The sequence below is a fragment of the Castor canadensis genome, chromosome X, assembly GCF_047511655.1.
Source record: "Castor canadensis chromosome X, mCasCan1.hap1v2, whole genome shotgun sequence".
Classification (NCBI taxonomy): domain Eukaryota; kingdom Metazoa; phylum Chordata; class Mammalia; order Rodentia; family Castoridae; genus Castor; species Castor canadensis.
The window spans coordinates 130005206-130024580 of NC_133405.1; the positions used below are offsets into that span (position 1 = coordinate 130005206).

The 19375-nt window shown below is 38.1% G+C and overlaps 1 protein-coding gene across 1 annotated transcript in view; it reads left to right on the forward strand.

The window, feature by feature from the left end:
* The window catches only part of Asb9 (ankyrin repeat and SOCS box containing 9), a 41583-nt gene that overhangs the window by 18328 nt on the left and 3880 nt on the right, over positions 1 to 19375 (forward strand). The window contains exons 3-6 of the mRNA XM_074064258.1: positions 10097 to 10204; positions 12204 to 12354; positions 17199 to 17333; positions 18815 to 19006. Coding sequence (XP_073920359.1) covers positions 10097 to 10204; positions 12204 to 12354; positions 17199 to 17333; positions 18815 to 19006 — 586 coding nt within the window. The remainder of the gene's footprint in view (positions 1 to 10096; positions 10205 to 12203; positions 12355 to 17198; positions 17334 to 18814; positions 19007 to 19375) is intronic.

Below are 19375 nucleotides of genomic sequence, written 5' to 3' on the forward strand. Positions count from 1 at the left end.
CTCTACTACTTGAGCCATGTTCCCAGCTCCTTTTTTGCTTTGTTATTTTTCAAATAGGGTCATGTACTTTTGCCTGGGGCCTTCTTCAGACCACAATCCTCCTACCTCTGTCTCCCATGTAGCTGGGACTACAGGCTTGAGCCACCACACTGTTTGTTCTTTGAGACAGGATGTTGTTAACTTTTTCCCTGGGCCAGCCTCAAACCTCAATCCTACTATCTCTACCTCCCAAGCAGCTGGGATTATAGGGGTACACCAACATACCCAGCTCTCTTTACCTCTTCTCAGTTAATTTTTAAATGCATAAAATATAGCATAGAGGAAACATATTAAAAATATTTAAACATGTGACATAATAATATATGGACTTTAAAATTAATTCATTAAAAAAGATCTAGTTGTGATTCTGAGCTACTATAATTTCTAAGTTGGGTAAGTCCATGTCTGTACCCATCATAATGCACTAAAAATATCTGAGATTTCTATTGATGATAGTATAAAAACTGCTTTTACTATTGTGGTTTGTTATCTACATTCATAATTGAAGGGTACACAATATTTCAATAGAGGTTAGTGAAAATAAAAGTGCTTTTTAAAAAATTCAGTTTCATGGGCCTATCTAGGTTAAGAAATCCTATAAGAATACAGTTTCTAAAGAAAAACTGTATTCTACCCTAAGCCACTATCTTTTTTTTTTCATTTTTCTTTTATTATTCATATGTGCATACAAGGCTTGGTTCATTTCTCCCCCCTGCCCCCACCCCCTCCCTTACCACCCACTCCGCCCCCTCCTTCTCCCCCCCCTCAATACCCAGCAGAAACTATTTTGCCCTTATTTCTAATTTTGTTGTAGAGAGAGTATAAGCAATAATAGGAAGGAACAAGGGTTTTTGCTGGTTGAGATAAGGATAGCTATACAGGGCATTGACTCACATTGATTTCCTGTGCGTGGGTGTTACCTTCTAGGTTAATTCTTTTTGATCTAACCTTTTCTCTAGTACCTGTTCCCCTTTTCCTATTGGCCTCAGTTGCTTTTAAGGTATCTGCTTTAGTTTCTCTGCGTTAAGGGCAACAAATGCTAGCTAGTTTTTTAGGTGTCTTACCTATCCTCACCCCTCCCTTGTGTGCTCTCGCTTTTATCATGTGCTCATAGTCCAATCCCCTTGTTGTGTTTGCCCTTGATCTAATGTCCACATATGAGGGAGAACATACGATTTTTGGTTTTTTGAGCCAGGCTAACCTCACTCAGAATGATGTTCTCCAATTCCATCCATTTACCAGCGATTGATAACATTTCGTTCTTCTTCATGGCTGCATAAAATTCCATTGTGTATAGATACCACATTTTCTTAATCCATTCGTCAGTGCTGGGGCATCTTGGCTGTTTCCATAACTTGGCTATCCTAAGCCACTATCTTAAACTGGTTTTGGTAGTAGCAGCCTACTATAAATAAGAAGTATAGATTATAACATGTAACTCTAGCTAAAAGAAGTTAGATCTTCTCAAGTAAAATGACATATTATTAATGTATTCTAATTCAAAAATAAAATATTTACCCTAGTTTGATAGGATGAAAAATGGTTATTGTAACTTTTATATAACACTTGTTAGATTGGGCAGATACTTGTTTATATTCAGTATTTATGTGTTTACTGAAAATCAGCCAGAACCATGTCTTTGTCTAAACTCTGTCACATTATTTGAGTGAGTTGTCATCTTGGAATCTAAATTTCTACCCTTATAAAAATGATCATTCTGATATCTACCTATGTCAGTCCACCTCAAAACTCAACAAATATCCCCAAACTCAAGGGCATAATAAAGTAACCATGATTTCTTGCTAATGAGTGTTTGGGTCAACTAATCTAAGCTGCACTTTGGTTGGATCCATTTCCAAGCTATGGATTGGGTACACATGTCTGTCATCTTCCATGGACTACTGGTTACCTGACAGATTTTTTTTCTCTTGGCAACAGGCTGGAGCATAGTAGGGTAGGCCTAATCATGCAAGAATAGAGTACTTGTATTCTTTCTTTGTCATATCTACTAATATCCCATTGGTCAAATTAAGTCATATGACCAAATCCAAAGTCAAGGATCAAGGAAGTTTATATTTTGCCAACTATGTGATCATGGGAAAGGTATGAATTTGTTACACTATCATATGATAGTAAAGAATTGAGACCCTAAATTCAATCTATTATGTCAACTTAAAAGGGTTTGACAGAATTGACTCAGGTGGCATATGTAAATTACCTAGTGCAGTTACAGTAACCACAAATGGTATCTTCTTACTACAATCTATATAGCACTTAAGATAACCGAGGAATACTGAAAAACACTGTTGGTAAACTAAAAAATATAATTAAGAGGAATAAAAAAACATTCAAATGACTATAAAAGAAAAAATTATAAAAATAATTCTCATTAGGTTCAAGAAAGGAATAAATGAGTCCACAACTAGTCATTCTGTATTATAGCTTTGAATAAAAATAATCCAGGCTATTTTTAAAAACTAACAATGCCTGTGTCTTACTGCAGATATTCTTATTTAACCTAGGGCAAGCCTCATGCGTTGGTATTTTTAAAAGCTCCTTCAGAACTACTGAGTTCAAAGACAAGTAAAGGTCATTTTGATAGTTGTAGAAGAAAGTCATATAACACAAAAGCAAAAAAGTATGAGAAAAGGAACAAAAGACATAACTTGGGTTTCATTGAAATTTAGAACTTCATCATATGGCATTTTTTTTAAAGTGAAGAGGATAGTCACAGAGTAAGAGTAAATATTTACAATTTTTGTGGTGCTAGGGATTGAACCCATTGCAAATATTTTCAATAACTGAGTCCTATATACAGAGGAGTCATATTCCTCATCTAAAATCAATACAAAATATAGGCAAATGTTTCTGCAAACAGAAAAATAAGCAAGAGGGCTGGTAAAATAACTAAAGTGGTGGAGCACCTGCCCAACAAGTGTGAGGCCCTGAGTCCCAACACCAGTATCGCCAAAAAAAGAAAGAACAGAAAAATGAGCAAGACTTGGACTGGCAATTTATATAAGGGAATATCCAAATATTTAATAAACATATCAAGCTGTGCTCATTATAATTGGGGTAAAGTCAATTAAAGCATCAGATACTAATATCCCTTCTCACTAGAATTGTCAAATTTGAAAAAACTGATAATACCAAGTGTTAGCAGCTGGAACTCTCCTATACTGCTAGTGGGAATATGAATTTGTATAAACAAATTTGGGTAATTATTAAGTAATATCTATGAAAGCTGAACATATCCCTACCCTATAACTCAGCAATTCCATTTCTAGGTACTTATGCAATAGATACATGTGTGTATTTATCAAAAAACAGGAAGAGTATATTTATAGCATCATTTTTCATAATTGTAAGAAAAAAACAACCTTGAAAATAACCCGTGTCCATCAAAAGTAAAATGTATAAATACATTATGGTATGTTATTGTGCTAGTCAACTTCCCATTACTGTAACAAAATACCTGAGAAAATCAATTTATAAAGAGGAAAAGTTGATTTTAGTTCCTGGTTTCTGAAGTTTCATTCCATAGTCACTCGTCCCTATTGATTTGGGCCTGTGGTAGCATTGTACATCAGGGCAGGAGCCTGTGGTGGAGGAAACTGCTTACCTAGTGGTGTTCAGGAAGCAGAAAAACAGAGGAAGGGGCCAGGGTAGCAGTATCCCCTCCAAAGCACATACTTGATGACCTAACTTCCTTCTACTAGACCCAACCTCTTAAAGGTTCTACCACTTTCTAACAGCTCCTCAAGCTGGGGACCAAGCCCTTAACACATGTTCTTTGGAGGCCATTCCAGATTCACGCTATAGCAATTATTGAATGACATGATATACAGCAATGAAAATGAATGAACAAATGAATCTGACCTATGATGAGAGGTAGGTAGTAATTTCTATGGGGTATATGCTGGTGTTTGGTAATGTTCCTTAGTGGTTACACAGGTATATTTTCTTTGTGATAATTCACTAAGATTTATACTTGGGATTTGTGAACTTTTTTATATCTATTGCAGTTTAATAAAGTTTATGTTTAAACAGCAATGGTGATTTGTTAGGTTAGCAGAAAGCAATTAAGCCACTGCTAGATTACAGCAGTGACCTTAATTTGATGGCTTTCTCTCTAGACTTCACATTAGAATCCTTTTAGACTGAAATTTGGTGAGGGTCCTGAAAACATTGATGCCTGATTTCAATTTCCTTTGGTTTTATTGCTATTGCTCTGGGATGCAGCATTGATGTCAAGACTTTTTAAATAAAACTCCCTAGGTGATTCCTTTATATAGTCAGGATTGCCAGCCTTTTACCACTTGAGCTACACCCGCATCCTTGGGATTGACAACCTTCATAATAAGATATGACCAAAAGCCAATGGTCTGGACTGGCTTTTTTTTCAGCAACTATAATAAAACTCTTTGTCCTGCTCCCTGAAATCCTTAAAGGGCTATATCACTATCAGGGTGGAAAGAAGGAAAGACACTTGCATTCTGACACATCAGATCTTTAAGATGTGCCAACTGATTGAAGGCAAAGTGACAAAGAAGAAGAAATTCCAGATAATAACTGCCCAGAGTGCTAAGCATTTCATGTACATCATTTTTAGTTCTCATAATAATCTTATAAGGTAGGTACAATTGTGCCTATCTTATAGATGAGGAAATTGAGAGATAAGGGATAAATTAGGAAGATAATTAACTGGCTCAAGGTCACACTGCTTGCTAGGTGATATTTGAACTTGGGAATCATTCTGCTACCCTATTTTCTGAGGTCTCGATTGTAGGCATGAAACAAGATGGTGGTACCATTAAGAGAATTAAGGTTGGGAAGACAAAGATCTTTTTTTTTTTTCAGTTGGCAAAGGCTGAATTTATGTTGCTAGCTGGATCTCTAGGTAGTTATGTCTTAGCAGGGAAGTAGAAAATGCACCAGGGTTGGAGATCTAGATTTGAAAGTGTGTGTGTGTGTGTGTGTGTGTGTGTGTGTGTGTGTGTGTGTATGTGTGTGCTATAGAAAGAACTGAGAGAAAAGAAAATGATTTGAGGGTACATCCTTGAGGGACTGCCTATGTTGGGAGATGTAAGGAAGAAAAGGTGGTCAGAAGATGGAAATCAGATAGAGCTGTGTTTTAGAAGCCAAATGAGAGGTTTCATGAGGTCAAGATGAATATGTAGCAAATTCAGAGGTGGACACAGGTGAAGGACAGAGCATTGTATATTGGATTTGACAAGGAAAAAGTCACTGAGGATCTTTAAAAGCAGTTTTGGTAGAATTGCATGGGTAGAAGAGAGAATGGGCAATTTTGTAAAAAAAAGAAAAGGACAGTGAAAGGAAGAAGGGCACTGAGTGATCGCTTGGCAGAGGGATGGGATTTAGGAATGGGAAGACTTAGAAAGCAAAAGGAAAGTATGCCTGAAGGGCAAGAGCTGGGAAATGAATGCATGTAAGAAGGTAGATGACACAAGGTCGTGGAGGTGAAGGAGAGAACATGTGAGGTCATGGATTGTCAGGGTGACTTCATATATTTGTCTTCAAAGAAATGAGCAAAGGAAAAGAAGACTGTGGAAAATACAGAGAGATGTTTGGAGTGAGGAGAGGAGAATGTAGGAATCTCACTTCAAAAGGCTGTGATCTCCTTGGTAAATAGGAAGGGAGTGAGATGTTCTGGTAAACGTGGGACAAGTGTTCATAGTCTTCCTTTCTGCTGAGAGGGAAATGGTTGATAAAGCCTAATGGTCATTGTGGCCAGTTGGTTCAGCCTAGGTGAACAATTGAATTTTGGGGGTAAAGACAGAAAGTACCCAGGTACTGAGCACTAAATTGCTCATGGGTGTCCTGATATTGTACAGTCCCAAAGGCCCACCAAGCAGCTTCTGACTATAGACTGAGATTAGGTGACAACTGACAATAGAAAAATTAAATTAAGTCATTCAATCAATCTCTCTATATGTATATGTATACCTATATATAAATAATTCCTGAGGTCCCACTATAGACTGAAACGTGTGAAATAACTGGTTAAAAATTACCATTTGATAGTATATGATTCAGATATGTTAAGTATTTGGACAAATTACCACAGTTCATAGAAAATAGAGCTGTGGCTGGCTTGATGAACTATAAATAAGGTCCTAAGTTTTCAGGGTACTTAAAGGAAGCTCTTTGTAACATGAATATATGATGTGTGGTGAAAACATTTTGTATCGTGAATAGTTTCTTTGCTGCATTTCATTTACCTGGATTTATATATAAATACTTAAATTCTGCTTTAAAAATGACAGTTGTACCTTTATAATAACAGAATACTTAATACAATAACAGAATACCTCATAACCTATTCCTTTAAAGGAAAATTTTCTTTCATCTCTGATCTTTTGCACAGACAAAATGGCAGTTAACATTTTTGCTATAAATTTCTTGTGTGTTCTTGTAGTGAGAGTGGAATAGATTGAACAAATACAGAGCATCAACAATGAAAACAAAAAGGATGTGAGGGGATGCTTCCACTAAAGTAATAAAATAATAATGCCAACAATAAAATAGCAGATGCCACATTGTAAAATCCATGGATGGTACTTGTGAAAGGATGAATGTGGTAACTCGAGTTCTTCTTGGGCCAGGGGTTCAGTAAGCATTCATTGAGTATTCATTGGGGTGGGATTTGAGGCTATAAAGGGAGGGACTACAGACTCTTCCCTCTCTGAACAGCAGAGCTGGGATGGCAAAACACTGTAAAGGGCATTGGAGTCTCATTCACAAGCAGATTATAGGAAGTCTCCCAGAATTCTTTCCCAGGCCCAGGATCTGAGTTTCTGTGGACTCATGCGTATGCTCTGAGCGACTGAAAATCTCAAACATTTGCTTGCTGATCAGAGGTAAAGCCAAGGGCATTGATGATTAAGGGGTTGACTCATAAATGCCCACAAAAGTAGAAAAATATGTGCCAGGAGTGATGATACACAGCGAGGCCATTTACTGGATTTTAGACGACTTTAAACTATTCTGGGAAGAAAAGGTACAATACTTAACTGAGTCATTGATTAAACCATACCTAAGATGAAAAAGAACTTTTATTGTACCAATTTCCCCCAGTTAAGGAGAATGTGTTCTAAGAATGGTAGGGGGTGGACCTGTGGAGATGCTCTTGAAATTTTTTCATCTTCTGCTCAGATGGGCTCATGATCCATCTCCTGAACAGCACATTTTCCCAGAGGTTGATGGACCCCAAGGCCAGTCAGTCTTCAGACACTTTCTTGCTTCTCCACACTCAAAGTACCTTGAGTGGGAATGCAATTGCCCCTCTGCCTTGAAACTTTCTGCCTCTTTCTGACTATGGAGGATCACCCAATGTTCTGGCCCTATATTAGCCATCTTTTGTTAACAAATTGCCCCAAAACTTAGCAACTCCAAGCAGCAAACGTAGGTTTGTCACAGAATCTGTGGCTCAGGAATGTAGACAAAATTTCACTGGGTCAGAGACTCTCACGAGTTTGTAATCAGGAGTAGAGCGGGGTTATACTCATCTTAAGGCTGATGAAGGGTAGATCTGCATCTATGATCACTTATGTAGCATTTGGCAGGATTCGACTCCTTCTGGGATATTGGACTGAGGGCCTCAGTTCCTGGCTGACTTTTCATTGGAGACTACCCTCCTTTCCTTGTCAAGGGCTTCATAAGAAAAAGTAAGCCAAGAAGTGAGAGGGCAAGAGAGTGCAAGCAAAATGAAAATCAGTGACCTTATCCTAGAATTGACCGTCTATCGTGTTTGCATATCCTTTTCAGTAGAGGCATATCTCTAGGTCCAGTCTTCACTTGAGGGGAAGGTATGAATATCAGGAGATAGAAATCGTCGAAGGGCTGAGTCTTGCAAGCCAGGCAAGTTGAAGCTCACTTTATTCTTTCCCTCATCATTCATAGTTGCATACTTGTCATCATTACTAAGTGTGAGGCAAAGCCCTGTGTTAGATTGGACAGACTAGACTGAACAGGATTGGAGTGCATATTCTTTCGAATTGAATGCTGTAGTTGATTGGGGAACTGTACAGTTTTGGAGGTAATGTGGCTCCCATGGTCATTCCTCACTTACATTGCCATGCTGCCCAATTCTGTACCTTTTCTTATTGGTCACTCTTCTTGTGGTTGTCCTTTGCCCAGTCTCTGGACCTGGGCCTGGGCCTGAAACCCTCACAAAATATTGACCTCCTGTGAAAATCACACTCCCCTTGTTGCAGTGAGAAAGCTACGTTTTAGAAGTGTGATGACTATGTGAAAAATTATGGTATTTTGCTTTGCTAACTAGACATTTAAATTTTATGTGAGTAGTAAAGTAAGAAATGATATATTCTTTCCTTTGATCAAGACCAGAGTTGGCAAAGTTTTTCCATAAAGGGCCAGGTTATAAATATTTTAGGCTTTGCAGAGACCAAACAATCTCTGTTACAACTGTCCAACTCCACTGTTCTAGCACAAAAGCCATCATAGTCTATATGAAAATGAATTGGAAGGGTTGTGTTCTGATAAAACTTTGTTTATGGACACCGAAATTTGAATTTCATATAATGTTCATGTATCACAAAATATTCTTTTGATTTCTTTTCAGCTATTTGAAATGTAAAACTATCCTTAGCTACTGTGGTCTGAATTTGCCTCATAGACTTGTAGTTTGCCCATCCCCGTGTTAGAACCAAGATAGAGCTAGGAAGGCCAAAAAATTTTTAGTATCAGGGATTAGAATTTTGGGGTTTCACAAAAAAAAAACAGGTGGAACTGATTTTTTTTGAATTGGGGTCTTGCAGTGTAGCCCAGGCTGGCCTCAAACTTGCAATTCTTCTGCTTCAGCCTCACAAATGTTGGGATTATAGGTGTGTCCCACCATGCATGGCTAAACTGATACTTTTAATATATACATTATTGAATCCTGTGTATTATTAAAGTACTTACATTTGAAGAACCATTTTATTTGTTAATAGATATATTTTAATTTTCTAAAGTATTATATATTCAGGCTTTCTAAAAGGGGCATGTAATGAATTTCTACATTCCCTTAAAGTTTCAAAATTTGTTAGAATTTAACAATTGCTTGTTAAAGCTAGCAATTTTAGGCTATGCCAACTTAAAAATATTTTAAATTGAGAAATATGGTAAACAAGTGTAAAAGAACTTAAAAATGTATGCACAGTTTAACAAAGAGTTATGATAATGAGAACAAATGTCACATGTTTACCTTCCATGTCAAGAAATAAAAATATAGGGCTGAGGGCATAGCTCAAGCAGTAGAGCACTTGCCTAGTAAGCACGAAGCCTTGAGTTCAAATCTCAGTACTACAAAAGAAAAAAGAAAGACAAAGAAAAATAGCACATTGTTGTCTCCTCCAAGGTGACAGCTATCTCACCCCTCCCCTTGTACTTTCTGGAGCACAATCTAGCTCCTCTTCCAAGGAAGTGACTATTATCCCAACTCCTTTGCTTTCCACATGGCTTCCTCTTATGTACATATTTTGAAATGATATAGGTTAGTTGTGCCTAATTTTGAATTTTGTATTCATATAACCATTCAGTATGTATTATTTGGTCTTGCTTACTTTGTTCATTATTTATGCAAGCATCATCCATGTAGTTGTTTGCAGTTGTAATTTGTTCACTGTAACATTGCACTGAATGATTATACCAAAGTTTATTATCCACTTGACTGTTGATGGGCATTTGGGTTGTTTACAGTTTTGAGCTATCATGATCACTGCTGTTGTGAAACTTGTATGTTTACTTAGGTGTATTTCTGGAGTGTGTACAACTAAATGCAAATGCTGGGTTGTAGGCATATGTATTATCAGCCTGGCTAAACTGTTTTCCTTAGTGGTTGTACCATATTGCATTCTCACTTACAGTATATGTTGGTTCCTTTTTTCACATCACTGTCAACACCTCAGTGTACTGTCTGACAGTACATGTTAACTTTTATAAGAATTGTCATGGTACTGGAATCATAGCTGAAAAACCAACCCCAGGGCATTGTTGCTTTCACCCCTTATTCTGAGCATTTCCCCTACTCTAGGGGTGGCCTGTGAACCTTATCACTGTGGATCGTGTGTCTCCACTCCATGAAGCATGTCTTGGAGGTCATCCGGCTTGTGCAAGTATTCTGCTAAAGCATGGAGCTCAGGTAAGTGATGCTCAAGTAATATCCTAAAAACAGCTGGCAGAGTGGCTCAAGTGGTAAAGTTCCTACCTAGCAACTGTGAGGCCCTAAGTTCAAACCCCTGTGCCACCAAAAATAAAAAGAAAAAAAAGTTTCAAATAATATCCTAAAAACAAATATCTAAGAATGAGAAACGACTTTCTATCCTTTCTGAATAATGTCCAGTGCTTTTGATTAGCCTGATTTGAAATATGAAGAATGGTGTTTTTCAAGAGTATTATGCCCATCAAGCTTGTTTACTTTAGCCATAAATGAAATACTGAATTTTTAGCTAGAAAATCATGTTTACAGTCTCTAGCATTTTATTGGACACTAATTATAAATAGTTCTTATATTTCTGCCTTCATTCCTGTGGTGGAGAGTAGTGAAATATTGTAGGAAGCACATAATATTTGACCAGAATGATTGGGATGTCTGTGGAGATAGAAAATATGGAGTCTGTCATCCTTTAGCAAGCAGCCTGAACTTGTTCACCATGGTATCAGGTATTGATTCCAAGAGCAGCAAAAGAAGGCAGACTTTCTTCTTGCATCATGTTTGCTTTTGTCTCATTGGCCAAAGCTAGTCACATGTATAAGGCCAGATTCAAGTATTGGAAAAATAGTCTCCAACTTGCGATGGGAGGAGTTGCAAAGTCATATCATAAAGGAATGTGCCTAGTGGGATAGAAAGAATCTGTGGCCATTTTTTCAAACTACCACAATGGAATGAGTGTTGGGAGCATATAGAAGTGATCATCTGTTTCTGATGGGTAGAGAAGTCCAAAGAGTCTTCCTATGGGAAATGATTTCTAAGCTGAAACTTAAAGGGCCCATTGGAGTCAGTCAGCTGAATAACGAGCTAAGGGAAATTAAGGGGTTCCCAAACAATGGAAGCAGCAAATGTAAAGGACTGGAAGTGATGCAACAGGAAAGCAGAGCGGGTGAGAGGATTCAAAACACAAGCAATCTTGTTGTCTTTACCAAGAAGATGGGCTTTATTCTGAGATTTTTTTAGAGAGCCAGAGGTGAGCCTATCATCAGATCTGTAACTGGGTTAGGGAAATGTAGTCAAAACTTGGAAACAAGGCAAGGGCTAAGGTGAAGCAAGAGAGGTACCTAGGGTACTTGTGTGAGACTCTGAGAGTGAGCACCCAGGGCATCTTTTGTACTTCATTCAGGTCCTGGACTCACTTGGGAAATACAGTGTGCAAATGAATTCATCATCTTCACAATATTATCATTTGATTCACCAAAGAATTATTTAACAGTGTAGAAGATCTGTCTGCATTTGGCTTTGCTATTAACTATTGCATTGTACCCTGAACATTGTAACATTAGACATTACTTATAAATTTCTGTCCAGTTTCCAGCATTAGAAAAGATAGCCCCAAAAATTATAGCTTTATGGCCTTATGGGACATTAACCACCTTTTCTATTTATTAGCAAATGTATTTTAGCCTTCTATTGATTGCTTGTATAAGTTCTCCTATGAACCAGCCTTACCATCTTACTGATTCCCTCATTAATGAATGAGTTGAATGAAATCTTAGGCATGTGTTAACTGTATTTCTATGAAAGTCATGTTTTTAAGTTTAAAATTTGTATTTTAGCAATTTTAGAAGATTACCCTGGCTTCTGGGAGGAAACTAGATTGGTCTGGCATGGAAGTTTAAAGTAAGGAAATTTTAAGTTTTCATAGCTTAAGTGTTTAAGCTATGAAAATTATCCAAACTATTTTCAAAGTTCATGTTTCTGGAGAGGGCATGGAGGAAATAGAACCTTCAGTAGAATTCCTTCTGCCTTACATTTGATACCTTATTCATTTTTTCATGACAACCTTCTAGAATTCAGTATTTTTCTCTTCAGTTGTGGAATTTAAGGCTCAGAGATATTAAATAACATCTTGAATGTAGGAGAGACTAGGTTTGAACTCAGGATACCACAATACCTATCTTCATCCTGGAGCTTTTTTTCCCTCCAGGTGAACACCATGACTGTAGACTCGCATACTCCCTTGTTCAATGCTTGTGTCAGCGGCAGTCAAGACTGTGTGAAATTGCTTCTGCAGCATGGAGCCAGCCCCCACTGTGGGACTAATCTGGTGTCTCCCATCCACGAAGCTGCTAAAAGAGGTAAATCTGTAGAGAATTTTAGGTTTTTTGCCCAGTCCTTCTAGGTACATGTTATGGTCAAAAGAAATTGGGGGAAAAAGGTGTATTTTAGAACATCAGTTCTCAAAGCAAGGTTCTGGTAGTAGAAACATCAGCACAATTGGGCTCACAAATGTAGACTCTTGGGTCCCACTCCAGCCTCATTCAATCAGTAATTCTGGGGGTGGGGCCCAGCCATATGTTTGGTTTAACAAGCCCTCCAGGGACTCTGATGCACGATAAGTTTGAAAATCTCCCCTTTAAAGCATCTGGAATGTTCTGCACTGTATTTCTGGAACAGGGTCTGGCACATAGTAGACTACCCATCATATTTGTGGAATATATTGTTGAACTTGTGACCTCATAGAAATCAAGGTATTTTATAAAACAAATTATATCCTTCTATTTTAAGGCCTTAAAATTATCTGAGCTAACTCAGTTGAAGTAAATTTTCAATTTGGGGAACTATAAGTTATATTGTTTTGAGGTAATTCTTTTCATAAAGCTGTAAGTTTCCTGATTTTCTTAACTCTTGAGACAAAAAATAAAATTGTAAGTTTAAATTTCTCCGGTGTTTATCATCATCATTATCATCATGGCTATACTTTGCCATAGCTTCCCTAATGGCTTTCCAGAATGTCTTCCCTTTTGACTGGACCAATCCATGTGATAATTGTCTCCAAAACCATTGAAATTTACTTATTAACACACATGCTAACTTATCATATTTGCTGGATATATAGAACTAAAATGGTACAACAAGAGAAGCAAGAAGAAATGATGTTTTAAGGTATGACATTATGAACTAGAGGAGAATGATTCAATTTCTACCCACTCTACTTTGCCAGACTACCTCTGGTCCTGTTGGATTTAGCAGCTTCTTCTAAGCCTCACCTGTACCCACCATGGCCTCTTTCTTTTAAATTAATTAATTAATTTATTTTTATTATTCATATGTGCATACAATGCTTGGGTCATTTCTCCCCCCTGCCCCACCCCCTCCCTTACCACCCACTCCGCCCCCTCCCTCTCCCCCCCACCCCCACAATACCCAGCAGAAACTATTTTGCCCTTATTTCTAATTTTGTTGTAGAGAGAGTATAAGCAATAATAGGAAGGAACAAGGGTTTTTGCTGGTTGAGATAAGGATAGCTATACAGGGAGTTGACTCACATTAATTTCCTGTGCATGTGTGTTGCCTTCTAGGTTAATTCTTCTTGATATAACCTTTTCTCTAGTTCCTGGTCCCCTTTTCCTATTGGCCTCAGTTGCTTTTAAGGTATCTGCTTTAGTTTCTCTGTGTTGAGGGCAACAAATGCTAGCTAATTTTTTAGGTGTCTTACCCATCCTCATATCTCTCTTGTGAGCTCTTGCTTTTATCTTGTGATCAAAGTTCAATACCCTTGTTGTGTTTGCCCTTGATCTAATGTCCGCATATGAGGGAGAACATACGATTTTTGGTCTTCTGGGCCAGGCTAGCCTCACTCAGAATGATGTTCTCCAATTCCATCCATTACCAGCGAATGATAGCATTTCGTTCTTCTTCATGGCTGCATAAAATTCCATTGTGTATAGATACCATATTTTCTTAATCCATTCGTCAGTGGTGGGGCATGTTGGCTGTTTCCATAACTTGGCTATTGTGAATAGTGCTGCAATAAACATGGGTGTGCAGGTGCCTCTGGAGTAACATGTGTCATGGTCTTTTGGGTATATCCCCAAGAGTGGTATGGCTGGATCAAATGGTAGATCAATGTTTAGCTTTTTAAGTAGCCTCCAGATTTTTTTCCAGAGTGGTTGTACTAGTTTACATTCCCACCAACAGTGTAAGAGGGTTCCTTTTTCCCCGCATCCTCGCCAACACCTGTTGTTGGTGGTGTTGCTGATGATGGCTATTCTAACAGGGGTGAGGTGGAATCTTAGTGTGGTTTTAATTTGCATTTCCTTTATTGCTAGAGATGGTGAGCATTTTTTCATGTTTTTTTTGCCATTTGAATTTCTTCTTTTGAGAAAGTTCTGTTTAGTTCACTTGTCCATTTCTTTATTGGTTCATTAGTTTTGGGAGAATTTAGTTTTTTAAGTTCCCTATATATTCTGGTTATCAGTCCTTTGTCTGATGTGTAGCTGGCAAATATTTTCTCCCACTCTGTGGGTGTTCTCTTCAGTTTAGAGACCATTTCTTTTGATGAACAGAAGCTTTTTAGTTTTATGAGGTCCCATTTATCTATGCTATCTCTTAGTTGCTGTGCTGCTGGGGTTTTGTTGAGAAAGTTCTTACCTATACCTACTAACTCCAGAGTATTTCCTACTCTTTCCTGTATCAACTTTAGAGTTTGGGGTCTGATATTAAGATCTTTGATCCATTTTGAGTTAATCTTGGTATAGGGTGATATACATGGATCTAGTTTCAGTTTTTTGCAGACTGCTAACCAGTTTTCCCAGCAGTTTTTGTTGAAGAGGCTGCTATTTCTCCATCGTATATTTTTAGCTCCGTTGTCAAAGACAAGTTGGTTATAGTTGTGTGGCTTCATATCTGGGTCCTCTATTCTGTTCCACTGGTCTTCATGTCTGTTTTTGTGCCAGTACCATGCTGTTTTTATTGTTATTGCTTTGTAATATAGTTTGAAGTCAGGTATTGTGATACCTCCTGCATTGTTCTTTTGACTGAGTATTGCCTTGGCTATTCGTGGCCTCTTGTGTTTCCATATAAATTTAACAGTAGATTTTTCAATCTCTTTAATGAATGTCATTGGAATTTTGATGGGAATTGCATTAAACATGTATATTACTTTTGGGAGTATAGACATTTTTACTATGTTGATTCTACCAATCCATGAGCATGGGAGATCTCTCTACTTTCTATAGTCTTCCTCAATCTCTTTCTTCAGAAGTGTATAGTTTTCCTTGTAGAAGTCTTTCACATCTTTTGTTAGGTTTACACCTAGGTATTTGATTTTTTTGAGGCTATTGTAAATGGAATTGTTTTCATACATTCTTTTTCAGTTTGCTCATTGTTAGTGTATAGAAATGCTATGATTTTTCTATGTTGATTTTATATCCTGCTACCTTGCTATAGCTATTGATGATGTCTAGAAGCTTTTGAGTAGAGTTTTTTGGGTCTTTAAGGTATAGGATCATGTCATCTGCAAATAGGGATATTTTGACAGTTTCTTTACCTATTTGTATTCCTTTTATTCCTTCTTCTTGCCTAATTGCTCTGGCTAGGAATTCCAGTACTATGTTGAATAGGAGTGGAGATAGTGGGCATCCTTGTCTGGTTCCTGATTTTAGAGGGAATGGTTTCAGTTTTTCTCCGTTAAGTATAATGCTGGCTGTAGGTTTGTCATATATAGCTTTTATAATGTTGAGGAACTTTCCTTCTATTCCTAGTTTTCTTAGAGCTTTTATCATGAAGTGGTGTTGGATCTTATCAAAGGCTTTTTCTGCATCTATTGAGATGATCAAGTGGTTTTTGTCTTTGCTTCTGTTAATGTGGTTTATTACGTTGATTGATTTTCATATGTTGAACCACCCCTGCATCCCTGGGATGAAGCCTACTTGGTCGTGGTGAATAATCTTTTTGATGTGTTGTTGAATTCGGTTTGCCATTATTTTGTTGAGGATTTTTGTGTCAATGTTCATTAAGGAGATTGGCCTATAGTTCTCCTTTTTGGAGGTGTCTTTGCCTGGTTTTGGGATAAGTGTAATACTGGCTTCATAAAATGTGTTTGGCAGTTTTCCCTCCCTTTCTATTTCGTGGAACAGTTTAAGGAGGGTTGGTATCAGTTCTTCTTTAAAGGTCTGATAGAATTCAGCAGAGAATCCATCAGGTCCTGGACTTTTCTTTTTGGGGAGACTCTTGATTGCTTCTTTAATTTCATTTTGTGTTATAGGTCTATTTAGGTGATTAATTCCTCTTGGTTCAGTTTTGGATGATCATATGTATCTAGAAATCTCCATTTCTTTAAGATTTTTCAAATTTATTTGAATATAGGTTCTCGAAGTAGTCTCTGATGATTTCCTGGACTTCCATGGTGTTTGTTGTTATCTCCCCTTTTGCATTCCTGATTGTACTAATTTGGGTTTTTTCTCTCCTCATTTTAGTCAGGTTTGCCAGGGGTCTATCTATCACATTTTCTTAATCCACTCATCAGTGGTGGGGCATCTTGGCTGTTTCTATAACTTGGCTATTGTGAATAGTGCTGCAATAAACATGGGTGTGCAGGTGCCTCTGGAGTAACATGTGTCATGGTCTTTTGGGTATATCCCCAAGAGTGGTATTGCTGGATCAAATGGTAGATCAATGTTTAGCTTTTTAAGTAGCCTCCAAATTTCTTTCCAGAGTGGCTGTACTAGTTTACATTCCCACCAACAGTGTAAGAGGGTTCCTTTTTCCCCGCATCCTCGCCATGGCCTCTTTCTAACAGGCCTGTCTTTGGTGAGGTTGTATGTTTCCTTCCCTGTCCTATGGCCTACACTGTGCTCTTTCTTTTTCAGGTCCATCTGTAATCCTTCTTTCCTCATAGGTCTCCCCAACTCAACTAGTTACAAAATCACAAACAATTGAAAAAGGTGGATAGTTGTTTGCTGTGTACTATGGCTAGTGAACTCAAGGGCAGTTCCATCCATAGCTGCAGATCATATTTTGTGGTCAACCCATTAACTAAAGGCAGTGTTTAAAATTATTCCCTATTATAAGTAAAGGAAATGGCTTTTGATCCCTGGATATGTTGATAACAAATTTAAACATGCAAATAATGGGGACAGTGTTGTTTCCCATGCTAAACGAAGTTATGCTCTATGTTTTCTCCTGTTTGGGGCTGCAGGCCACATGGAGTGCATCGATTCCCTTGTAGCTCATGGGGGCAACATTGACTATAACATCATCCACCTGGGCACTCCTCTCTATGTGGCTTGTCAAAATCAGCAGATAGCTTGTGCTAAGAAGCTTCTGGAGTCAGGTAAGACAAAAAGACAAAACAAGAAAAGTAAATGAAATGTATTTTAAAGATTTTTCTATTGTAGCAGAGGAAAGAATGTGAGTGATGGAGTTGGGTAACATCAGAATTCATACTGTTCTTATGGAGAGTTATTTTACACTGTTCAAATTTTGGTTCTCTTACTTATAACCAGAATGATGATGATGGTGATGGTGGTGATACCTCCTCCCAGGGAGGACCTAAATGATCATTAGTTTCTCTTTCCTTTCCTCTGCCTCTCTCCCTCTGGCCAATCCTATAATTAGACCCTGCACAACTTGTAAAGGTGCTGAATTTGGCTATTTGGGACAGTCTTCACTAGTTCTTTTTGGTTAGGGAAATTGGGCTTGGCCCATTTTTAGCCTGTTGTAAATATTATATTTTCCTTGAAAACGCATGTGTATATCATTCCCTTTCACCTCCTTGAGGTTGTCCAGCCCCTTTCTCAACACCTGAAACACCATTTCATCACTTCTTTAATTATCTAAGTTTTATTCATTCTTTAAGACTCTAGGATTGATTCTCTTCCCCCACTGAACATTCTAATATTCCTTATTGCTTTGCAGTCATTTGGCAGCCATCCAGCTATCTCTCTCTCTCTCTCTCTCTCTCTCTCTCTCTATCTTTCTCTCTCCTTTTCTCTCTCTCCCCTCAGGTAGATTTTAAGCTTCTACCCATTTTAAAGCTCTTAGGAAATGGTCATGTTTGGTGTCTCTGACAAATTACAAAATAACATAAGAACAATTCAGTTAACATTTATTGCATGAATGGACATAGATTCTCCATAGATTCTCATTATGCTGAAGGACTAGCAACTCAGGTAAAATGACATGCCCCCACATTTCACATTGAGAACTAGAGGCTCTGGACTTGGTTGGGACTTATTAAGAGTGTAGAGGTGGGGTTGGGGTGGGGACGGTCCTAAAAAATCTACCTTACTCTTGAAGAGGAGAACTTAGCCACCTTCCCGGTGATCTTGAAATTAGCCATTCCAGTCTTGAAGATGCCCCCATCAATTGATTGCATTTCACAGCCCAAATCACACAGTCTCAGGTTTTAAATCTCATGATGGCTGCTCATTGTGTGAATTAAGCTGCTTGATGTGATGCATGATCTAACCTCACTCTCGGGCTATACTCGCTAATACTTATACTCTATTAGTAATGAATGTGTAGCTTTAATGACACCAAAAGTTTCTTTAATATATCATGGGCATGTATAACACTCAGTGGCAGATTTTTAGGTTCATATGCTACATAGCTCATGCTGTACTTTCAATCACATTTTTAAATGACAATTTTCTCACATTATTAGATAGAATAAAATTATTTCCTGTTTTCACAGAATCGCAATGCTCGCCATAGATCCTATTTTGTTGGGGAATTTTGAGGCTCAGTGCTTTGAGAGGGGGCATGGTTGGGCTCTGATCTTCAATTGACCCCTTTTATTCTTGTGGCATTTAGGAGCTAGCGTGAATCAAGGCAAAGGTCTGGATTCCCCTCTTCATGCAGTTGCCAGGATGTCCAGTGGGGAGCTGGCCAACCTGCTCATGGATTTCGGAGCAGACACCCAGGCCAAGAATGCCGAAGGCAAATGTCCTGTGGAGGTGGTGCCTCCAGAGAGCCCACTGATCCAGATCTTCTTAGAAAGAGAAGGTGCTTCTTTGCGGGAACCTAAGCCCTAATCCATAGAGACTCCTTGGGTCTCTAGTAGGAGGCAGATACTTACTGAGTTCTGTCTGACTTCCATCCCTATAAAAGATGCCATCACCAAATGTGGAGAAGTTGAGACAATTTAGTATTTCATGGAATGCCATATTGGTTATGGAGTAAATAACCCCACTGATCCAGATCTTCTTAGAAAGAGAAGGTGCTTCTTTGCGGGAACCTAAGCCCTAATCCATAGAGACTCCTTGGGTCTCTAGTAGGAGGCAGATACTTACTGAGTTCTGTCTGACTTCCATCCCTATAAAAGATGCCATCACCAAATGTGGAGAAGTTGAGACAATTTAGTATTTCATGGAA